This window comes from Acartia tonsa, chromosome 4, assembly GCF_053477335.1.
Source record: "Acartia tonsa isolate MP-2025a chromosome 4, ASM5347733v1, whole genome shotgun sequence".
NCBI classification, from domain to species: Eukaryota; Metazoa; Arthropoda; class Copepoda; order Calanoida; family Acartiidae; genus Acartia; species Acartia tonsa.
Window position 1 is genome coordinate 55520289 of NC_137263.1, and position 11370 is coordinate 55531658.

Below are 11370 nucleotides of genomic sequence, written 5' to 3' on the forward strand. Positions count from 1 at the left end.
TATATTACAAAACTAGCAAGTATGCCTCTAGGGGTAAGGTGGGAGGGGTAAATTTGGACCAAAAGAAGTTTACTATTTAATTAAAATAATGATTGCTTAATTCAGGGAAAAATCCGAGAGATGTCCGGCAAAAAAGGATGACCAGAAGGTCGGACAAGACTCTGTTATGGAAGGAGAAGCAAAGTAAGATATTTCTTTTAATATTCTTTTTTCATACTTTATCCGGGCGACAGTGTTGTAAATGATTTTTCTGTAAAGACAAATTCAACGTGTTCCTTTATTTATTAAAAGCAAGTACTAGCAAGTACGCCTCTAGCTGGGTAAGGTGGAAGGGGTAAATGTGGAACCAAAAAGTTGACTACTTAATTTAAATAGATTATTATATATATATTGTTTAATTCAGGAACAAAACAGCTGGCTCTCCAGGAAAACCGGATGAGAACGAGGTTAAGGAAATCACTGTTATGGAAGGAGAAGCAAAGTAAGATATTTCTTTTAATATTCTTTTTTCATACTTTATCCGGGCGACAGTGTTGTAAATGATTTTTCTGTAAAGACAAATTCAACGTGTTCCTTTATTTATTAAAAGCAAGTACTAGCAAGTACGCCTCTAGCTGGGTAAGGTGGAAGGGGTAAATGTGGAACCAAAAAGTTGACTACTTAATTTAAATAGATTATTATATATATATTGTTTAATTCAGGAACAAAACAGCTGGCTCTCCAGGAAATTCGGATGAGAACGAGGTTAAGGAAATCACTGTTATGGAAACACCAGCAAAGTAAGATTTTTTTTAAATTGTTTTTACTACTTTATCCTGGCGACTGTGTTGTAAATGATTTTTCTGTACGCTAAACCCTCTAATATGAAGTATATCCTTAAAGTTTCTTTTGCCACTCCCTTCCCTTGCCGGTACCTATGAGAAGAACCCGATCGGTTCAGCGGTTAGCAAGATCCTTCGCTACATACAAACAAAAATCGTTTTACTTTGTAGTATAGATTGTTTAATTTCAGGGATATGGAAAACAAACCGGATTTTGATATCATTTATGAGAACATAAAGAATCCAGGACCAAAAAGCCCAGGTATAGTACAATATTTATACTAGCGACTGTGCCCAAAGCATATAGTGAAACATTTCTGTACTAGGCACTAAGAAAATGCCGTAATACATTGTATTATTACACTAGGTTAGGTTAGGTTAGGTTAGGTTAGGCTAGGCTAGGCTAGGCTAGGCTAGGCTAGGTTAGGTAGGCTAGGTTAGGCTAAAACTAGAAATATTACTCTTTCTATTAATACACTAGGTTAGGTTAGGTTAGGCTAGAAAAAAAAACTATTGTAAAATTGAACTATTTTTTTGTACAAAAAAATAATTTTAAAAAATATTTTAATTTCAGTGTATCGAGTGTCAGATGATGAGCAGGAGATGTTTGAACCACCCCCTCCTACAATCCCGCCAGCATCAAAACTGAGTAGGCGCAAAAGAACATCAACACCGGGGAAAATCAAGACCTGCGCCCATGGACGCAGTCCCCGAAGCGAGCTGCCAACGAACACAAGACTCATAGAATGCACCTGGTTGTGTGCTGACTGCCGCGTGTTCTTTCACAAGAGGCAAAAGGAAAGAAAAGAAGGACAAAAGTAAGCTGATGTATAATAGTCCTTCCAGTCAGATCATATATGCATACGCGTAAAAACTATTTGTGATAAAAAAGTGATATATATCAAGATATCTTGAGTCAAAAATATGTTTAACCACCTTTAATTTGTACGTACATTAATCTATATGACAGTTTTGACAGTTTTGTTCTGACGATGAGAATATTCATATAATATTATTTGAAACCGCTATTCCTATAGCAAATTTTTGAAAATTTAAATTAATGGAAAGTAACTTCGTAATATATTTATTTCTTGTGTATAAAAATGTTCTAGTATAAAGTACAATTAGAATCCAGATCTCAGCTTAAAACCTATGTATAATTTGTGTTAATTTCTCAGCTTAAACCGATTAAACATGCAGTTATAGTATCTGAATAAAACTATGTAATATTTGGTCATTTAAACCACGTCTAGAATTAGACTAATTAAGAAAATTTCTGTGAATATATACCTATATAGTAGCGCGCTATCGTACCTATGTAAATCATTATGTAAAAAAATATGTTTAAGTGTTGTTTCAATCAATAAAGATAAAAATGAAAACAATTTTTTTTTTATTTTTGCGATTTATACGTGCGATGTTTTTCTATAATTAAGGTCAGTCGTTTTTTACCACTTTCTCGTGATTTTTACCACCCGTTTTTACCACAATTTTTGGTAAATTTTTACCATATTTACCCTATTTCTGGTAAAATTTTACCAATTTAGGGCAAAAATATTACCAGGTGTTGAACAGTTTTACCACTTTTTCGGTAAAATCTTACAGAAATTTGCGGTAAGATTTTACCAAAAAAGTGGTAAAAATTGGTCAAAATCTGGTATAAATTTGCGTCCTAAAATGGTAATATTTTACCGGAAATCTGGTAAAATTTTACCGATAATTGTGGTAAAAATCGCTGGTAAAAAGCGTCAGAGAGTACCACAAAAAGTGTTTTTACCACGGTTACGGTAAAATTTTACCACCTTTTAAATCGTATAGGCTGGTAAAATTTTACCATAAAGGTGGTAAAACCTAGGTGTTTTTATGGTATTAATTAGAACCTGGGTAGATCTATCTTATTTGATATTTCCTATTATATAAAGTGGAAAGAAATTTTTGTCTGAAGATTATGATCTCAATAACTACTGAACCAATTGTGTCTCTAATTCAGGTGAGCTTCACATGGTTCCTGTGATGGTTTTAGTCTATTTTATTTCCATATTTCATTCTTTTGAAGGTTTCAGTCTATTTTCTGTACTATTTTGCAAATTGGCCCGTACTTTTTTTCAGCCTATATAAAATAAAACCCTAAATGTAAAAAGTCTCGCTGTAAAAAAAAGAATAGATACAAATATAAAATTATATTCTTATTTTGTCGGATCATACGAAAAACGAATAGTAGTCTCACTTACATTTGAAATGGGGGGGAGTCTGAACAGTCCCCCCCCCCATCCCCTTGACTTGTGCTATACGCCTTACTTTTAGTAAATACTGGGATTCTCCATTGTGACAGATCATTTATATCAAACTATTTCCGACGCTGGCCACCAAATTTTCTCCGCACCGAGAGAGCATAAATACTGGGTGTCCCACAAAATGATGACAATTCCCTGATGATTTGCAGTGTATTTGGGGAGTGTTTTGGGGTTCACCCTGTAGGGTTGTCTGCTGACCATAAACTAAAATAAAACCAATTCTCCAGAAGACTTTCAAATTTCCATTCTATATATGTAGGATTCAGGGAGGGAGGGGACATTGGGCTCTTTATTACTCTAGTCCCCAAAGTTTTAAAATAACTTCTTCTTATTCGTTGGACTAACAATTTTGGAGACTTTTTAAAAAAAATTATTAGTTGGTTCATTAAGTTGAGTGTGCAATCGTTTCAACCACTAAATGTAATCTACAAAAGGGATAAATTTGTGTGTATTATCAATAGGGGTTTGCATCAATTTATTGGTCTTTGTCTCATCCCTTTAGATCCCTGTATGGATGATTCTGTGTGTGTATGTATGTGTGTGCGTGCGGATGGGTAATGGAGGGGGGGACGGATATAATATCATTTTCCAGGGCCGCATTATTGATACTGAATTTTTTTAACTGGACAGTCAAATTAACCATATCAACAAATAATACAGATCTGACTCTAACTGGACAGTCAAAGTAACCATATCAACAAATAATACGGCTCTGACTCTAACTGGACAGTTAAAGTAACCTCATCAATAAATAATACGACTCTGACTCTAACTGGACAGTCAAAGTAACCACATCAACAAATAATACGGCTCTGACTCTAACTTGACAGTCAAAGTAACCTCATCAACAAATAATACGGCTCTGACTCTAACTGGACAGTCAAAGTAATTACATCAACAAATAATACGGCTCTGACTCTAACTGGACAGTCAAAGTAACCACATCAACAAATAATACGGCTCTGACTCTAACTGGACCATCAAAGTAACCATATCAACAAATAATACAGATCTGACTCTAACTGGACAGTCAATGTAACCTCATCAACAAATAATACGGCTCTGATTCTAACTGAACAGCCAAAGTAACCACATCAACAAATAATACGGCTCTGACTCTAACTGGACCGTCAAAGTAACCATATCAACAAATAATACGGCTCTGACTCTAACTGGACCGTCAAAGTAACCTCATCAATAAATAATACGACTCTGACTCTAACTGAACAGCCAAAGTAACCACATCAACAAATAATACGGCTCTGACTCTAACTCGACCGTCAAAGTAACCATATCAACAAATAATACGGCTCTGACTCTAACTGGACCGTCAAAGTAACCTCATCAACAAATGGAAGAAGCAAACAAAGAAATGAATGTAAACAAAATTTGTCCAAATTTGATATTATTCAACTTCAGAATAAAAACATATTTATTGTATAGCTCAGAGTATTTCAGTAAGATTGGGTTAAGTTACGAATGATGGCAAAACCTCTGGTTTTGGGTGATTAAAACGAAATGTTAACAAGAAAAGGGGGGAGGCTACAGGGCGAATATAAACTTTATATTTTTTCTCGTATGTGCATTTGTCTAAGTGAGTGGGGGGGGATGGAGAATCGACTCGTCAAATAGTTTAAAACCTGCCCTGGAAGGGCACCAAACTTCGATCTAAACATTTTTTCTTTTGATCATATATACGTACAACTTAATTCTTTATAGTTTAGGATAGGGAAAAAAATCAAGTACTATTATGTAGATAGATAAAAGTAAAGTGTTATACAGTAATAACCAATTTATTTGACACTCACTTTAATTAAAGAGTTGCTACGTTGAAAATAAAGTATTTAGAAAAATCAGTTTTATAGTGCAACTCAACAGTTACTCTATAGAAGGTATTAATATAGAATATAGAATGAATATAGAAACAAAAGAAGAAAAAGAATAAATATCTAGCAAGTTGTGATATTTAACTTTTCAGAGACAGAGACAGTTTAGATATTCATAGTGAAACAGCCAACCAACTTTCAAATTTCATATTAAATCTTCTGAAGCCCTGGTTGGGTTGTCAATATTGAATAAATAGAACTGACAAGGCTTACAAAACTGACATTGATTTTATTTTATTATTCGTGGTAAACTGTCTGTAATTTGAGGCTATGTATGGCTGAGAACCGGTTCTAAACCAGCGGATATTAACCGGGTTTGAAGCCGGCATACTGAAAACGTTTTAAGAATACCTGTCGGTGCTCTAACGCAGGGCCTACGCCTGAAGAGATAAAGAGGGGAGAAGAGACTATCCAGCACCAGCCCCACGGCTCAAAGTTGTAAAAATTAAATTCTGAAACTCCGTAATTGAATTCCTTCCGGACACTTCTGGTCACACATCCTGCAGTCAACAGTCATAGACGAAATATTTCATACATTTCTAATTTTGTTTTCTGTGTTAAATCCGTTTGACAATGGATATTGAATTATATACGTGAATATTATAACAAGGGGATATAATAATCAATTCAGGTTGCTTACATGGACATCATTTGATAATCAGATCGTTCATTCAGCAGGAGGGAAGGGCTAAAGAGGGTGATTAGAGGGGGGGTTGTTATTTTAGCCAGATACGAGTTTCACTTTATTAAAGTATATGATAAGGTGGTGTAAGATCCAAGTAATAATGTTTCAAATGCTTGTATAATCTTTGTATTGTCCTTATATAATGAATTATTGATAAAAGTTAAAATTTATTTATTGGACAAAATATATTTGGATTTTCTCAATGAGGGAGGGGACATAGGGCTGTTTATCAAACTAATCCCCAAATTTTTATAATAACGTTTTCTTATCCGTTGGCTTCATAACTTTAGAAACTTTTATTAAATCTTGATTGGTTACTTCTTTAATTTTATTGTCCCATGTCAACCACTAATTGTAATCTATCAAAGGGGTAATTTTGTATATCATCATCAATTTATTGGTCATTGTCTTATCCCTTAAGATCCCTGGGATTTCCTGCTATATATTTCTCCTCCATGCCTAATATTTTGTCTAAGTTTTGTTCTAGAATCTGAAAAGTATTTTACACATGTGTATTGTGTAAAAAAAGAGAAAGACTGTTGAGGATTTACCAGTTAGATTCTAAGCATTTTTTTCCTTAATCATTTTTACAGTATGGCTTCGAATCCCATAAATATCCGCTGGATTAGAACTGGTTCTCATACTAAATAATGTTTAGCATCGTTTACTGACAATTTTCCACGAATAAAAAATCATAAGATATATACCAGTTTCGTTAGCCTAACAAAACAGGTTTACATCTTATAATTTGTTATTTTAATAGTCATGGAAAGCTGTAAATAACTAATTTATATATGTATTGTGTAAAAAAAGAGAAAGACTGTTGAGTATTTACCGTTAAATTCTAGGCATTATCTTCTTAATCATTTTTATTTCAACCAACAAGAAAAAATATTTAAATTTATAAAAAAAATCATTTTAATCTGTCGTAAAATGTCAATTGATATATTACTTGGATCTTACACCAGATTTTCATGTTCTCTAATAAAGTGAAAACTGTAGCGGGCTAAAATAACGATAACCCCATCCACTACTTCCCATCCTACTGGATGAACCAACTGATTAATAAATGATGTCCATATTTGCAAGCAATATTGACGACAAATTTTTCCCTGTATCCACGTATATCCTTGCACATATGAACAGTGTGTAAATATTGCTAAAATTGTCATGCAAGTAAAACTCTCATTATAACAATGATTACAATCCTATTATATAAAGTAGTAAGCGTTTTTTGTCTGTCCCGAAGGATCTCGCTAACCGCTGAACCGATATTGTTCTCCTTTACAATGAAGCTTCTTATAGGTCTCGGGATGGTTTTAGGCTATTTTATTTTTATATAAAGTCTGGGTAGGTATGGTTTTAGTCTATTTTTCTGCTCTTTCATATTCTTCAGAGCCGCTAGATGCTAGGGACGCAGTCGCTAGTATAAAAGAAAGTAAAGATATAAAATTATAATTTATTTATTATTATGTTAATGTGTTTCCATGTTGAAATAAATGCACTAATCATTGAGGGAGGACATAATCATTTTAATCTACAGATGGGGTAATTACTGGAGGAACCTACTGACCAATAAATGAACCTAAATTATCAACCTAAATTGACGACATAATTTTTCCTATACTAATATCTACGAATTATATATCTATTAGTACAGAAAATCATACAAACTGTACAACTCCTACAACAAACTATGGTGGATAATGAAAACTTTAATGATCGTATCCATCTTTTTATATGTTAATATGAGTCACAACCCCTAACCCTTTATGTGCTCCCGTAACACCAGTTGTAAGCACCTTTTTTTGGTTGCACGGGTCGCGGAGCATGCACCCATTGGTCATTTTTTATTTTAGCTTCTAGATTAGAGTAAAACACTAGAGGGGGAACTTGTTAAATAACTGTATAATCCCAACCCGAGGACCATGTGCCGACCCTTAATTGGGTCTTTGAAAATCAACCAATAGCGTTGGAAAAATTAACATAGATTTATTCTGCCTAGAAACAAAATATCTCAATTTTATCATATAAAATAGTAAGATTTTTTGTCCGTAGCTTATATATCGATAACTACTAACCCGGTAGAGTTCTTAATTTTAGGGATGCTTTACAAAGGTCCTAGGGTGGTTTTAGGTAACTTAAAGTATTGGCTCGGCTAAAATGCGCGAAAAAAGTTTTACTTTGCTCTAGCAAAAAATGTAAGAAATTGTCTAAGCGCAAATATTTGTTGTTGATTGATTTTATGTGGCAGGTAAAATAAATTTAACCTTAGTTTTTTAGCGAGGGGTGAATTAAATTCCATCTGCTTGCATTTTAAGAGACAAAAACCATTCCAATACACACACACACACACACACACACACACACACACACAAACACACATATTAACTTACTCTATAAAATCTTTTTGTCTGTCTTACTCTATATATCCGAAGTCACTATTTAGATCGCGATTTTCGCAGGGATTTAGGGGACATTTAGCTGTTTGTTACACTAGTTCCCTAAGTTTTGTAATAACGTTTTCTTATTCGTTGGCTTAACAACTTTGGGGACTTTTACTACGTTTTTATTGGTTGGTTCATTAGGTTGAGTGTCCAAACATTTTAACCACTGATTACCCTCTACAAAAGGGGTAATTTCATGTATCATCATTGGAAATGTACATCATTTTATCGGCCATTAGATCCCTGGATTTTCGTTCGTCTATCTTTAATTTGTAGGGCACATAATATTTCATATACCTAAGTTAAAATCTGTATTTAAAAATAGAACTAAAAAATAATAAAAAATTACGTCAATGTCTGCTTATAAGGATATCAAGGATATTAAGTAACAAATTTATTCTTACTTAATTATTTCTGATCATTTTGTGATGACTTAAATTAAATTGAATATTTAACTTTCAGTTGTATTAAATTTATAACTCAACAGGCAAGGAAGGAAAAATAACTTATTTAAGTTATTACCTTTATAAGAAAGATTCAAAATAAAAAATCTAAAGCAAAAGAATATTTTTCAAATTTCCGTCAGTCACAGATCTTGAGAAATGTGACATTGAAAAACAAATAAAGGATCATGGAAAGAAAACGAAGTTGCCGGTTTCATCGTATTTTCACAGTGGCTTTTGAAGGGTTATTTTAGGTTAGGTTAGGTTAAGTAAATGTTAATGATTGCCCCGCAGGGTTAGAAAATATGCCCCGCAGGGCTAGAGCCCCCCGCAGGGGCTAGAAATAGGAGAAAGGCTACTGTGAAAAAATGACGAAACCGGCAACTTCGTTTTCTTTCCATGATCCCAAAAAAATCTTTCCTCTAAAGTCTATGCGAAGAGTTATGCCTTTGGTAGATGGTAAACTTGGATTGGAAATAAATTTAACAATGTATGTAGGAGGCTTGGTGTGCGTCGCGGTTTTCAGACCTCTCCACGCACCTTAAAACATAATCCGCGTCTTGAAAAGCGGTCATTCGTGCGAAGTAATGTAAATCAAAGTAATAATAAATCCATCGAGTTAATAATACAATTTTAATGGCGTTTCATCTTCTTTTTAAAAAATCACTATACTAATTAAAATATTGATTTTTTTTTCTTTAAAATTGAAAAAAAAATTATATAATTAATTATAAATATAGAAACAAGTATAATATATACTCGTAAATATTAAAAAGTTTTACTTTTGAAATATAATATAATTTTAGATATAGGTTGCGTGAATTTTAACAGATATATATTTTCATATCCTATATTTTCAAAATGGATATATTATTTTCTGATAAAGTGAAACACGCAGCGGGCTAAAATAACGATCCCATCACCCCCCTTCTACCTCAGTTACCCCATCCACCCTCCTATTGGATGAACGAACTGACCAATAAATGGGTTCCATATTAGCAAGCTAAATTGACGACAAATTTACCCCTGTCATAATATCCATGTATATTCTACATGTATTGAGTTGAGTAGTCATAATGTCATGCAGTAGAATATTATTATGTCGAAGATAAGTCAGCCGTGACCACTCTTTATAGCCAAATAGTCGACATAAGATAATTATGATAATAGGTATAATTATCGCTTCGTATTATAGACAGCTTTCTGGTTTATTCAGCCTCGAGCTAATTTTTCCACAGCAATTTTTGTATGTGAAAATTACCATGTTCGTCTTATTTTTGAAACTATGATTCCTAGAAAAAAAAGGTACAATACTTTAAGCGAAGCATCTTTATAATCAAGTCGAAAAAAAATAAAAGTATGTCCTTAAACAGTATCATGATTTAAGGAATTTTGATTTTATACAATATTTTTCAGACTTATTAACTAATGTTCTGCTTATTAGGTTCTGCAACTCTTCAAGTGTCAATGTTTATTTGTCATATCATCTGATATTGGGCGTCACTTTTATGGATGTCATTCTTAAGAAATAATAAAATGAACGAGAAACTGATATACATTTCCAATGATGATACACAAAATTTTACCTTTTTAGTAGCAAAGCTACTCTATAATTTGAAATGTCCGTCTGTCCGTCTGTCCGTATGTCCGTCTGTCCGTCTGTCCGTCTGTCCGTCTTAGTTTGGGGAAACGTGATTTTCTCGGCTCCTATAAAAGATAAAAGGCTGAAATTTCTTGACAACATTCCCATTAGCAAGGAGCACAATTAACTATAAAACATCAATGGCGATAGGACCGCTTTTTAGCAGGTTTTAGGCTATTTTTGTATTTTTCACATTTTTCTCGATATCTTTGGTGTTTATGGTCCGATTTCCAAAATTATTTCAGTTATAGAATCAAAATTAAATTTCCTGTCATTTCAAGAAAACAACTATGACGGTCAGACTGTCTTTAAGCAGGTTTTAGGCTATTTTTGTATTTTTTACATTTTTCTCCATACCTCTGGTGTTTATGGCCCAATTTCCAAAGTTTTTCAGTTATAGATATCAAAATTAAATTTCATTTCGTTTCAAGAACACATCAATGGCGATCAGACTGCCTTTTTGCAGGTTTTTTGCTATTTTTATATTTTTCACATTTTTCTTCATATCTTTGATGTTTATGGTCCGTTTTTTAAATTTTTGTAGTTAAAAATATCAAAATTAAATTTCCCGTTGTTCTGAGCATCCAGTATGTAATTTACTTTGACCGTCAGTCTGTTAGTCATAGTACTGAAATATAAATAAATATTAAGAAATTAAAAACAAATGTTGAAAAGGTTTCGTGATTTTTTCCTAATATACATGCTTTTGTCAACTAATATCTAAATTCTTATTTAATTGTTTATGCTTCGCTACTTATGGATGTTGTCATCCTTGTTTAGATTACAATTGGTGATTAAAACGTTAGGACTCTCAACTTAATGAACCAACAAATCAAAATTCAATCAAGTACCTAAAGTTGTTGAGCCAACGAATAAGGCCCCAAAGTTGTGAAGAAAGGGGTATTATAGAACTTTGGGAACTAGCGTAATAAACAGCCCAATGTTCCCTTCCTCCCTGATAAATACATTTGTTAATTTTGCGTTGACCATTTACAACTTTAATTTGCAAAAAGAGAGAGAGAGTGTGTGTGTGAGAGAGAGAGAGTGAGAGAGAGAGAGAGAGAGAGAGAGAGAGAGAGAGAGAGATAGATAGAGAGAGAAAGAGAGAAAAATAGAGAGAGAGAGAGAGAGAGAGAAACAGAGAGAGAGAGA

The 11370-nt window shown here is 33.3% G+C and overlaps 1 protein-coding gene across 1 annotated transcript; it reads left to right on the top strand.

The window, feature by feature from the left end:
* Positions 1-250: 250 nt before the first annotated feature.
* LOC145317842 (uncharacterized) lies at positions 251-2538 on the top strand. The gene is made up of 4 exons (XM_080159114.1): positions 251-481; positions 702-779; positions 1013-1083; positions 1396-2538. Exons 1-4 carry the CDS (start codon positions 465-467, stop codon positions 1641-1643), a joined length of 414 nt encoding a protein of 137 aa, XP_080015240.1. The 5' UTR covers positions 251-464; the 3' UTR covers positions 1644-2538.
* Positions 2539-11370: the final 8832 nt, after the last annotated feature.

Bases quoted from the DNA above. Each gene is read 5' to 3' on its own strand.
- LOC145317842 (XM_080159114.1), top strand. The intron at 780-1,012 runs GTAAGATTTTTT...GTTTAATTTCAG, and splicing joins GTTATGGAAACACCAGCAAA to GGATATGGAAAACAAACCGG. The intron at 1,084-1,395 runs GTATAGTACAAT...TTTTAATTTCAG, and splicing joins TCCAGGACCAAAAAGCCCAG to TGTATCGAGTGTCAGATGAT.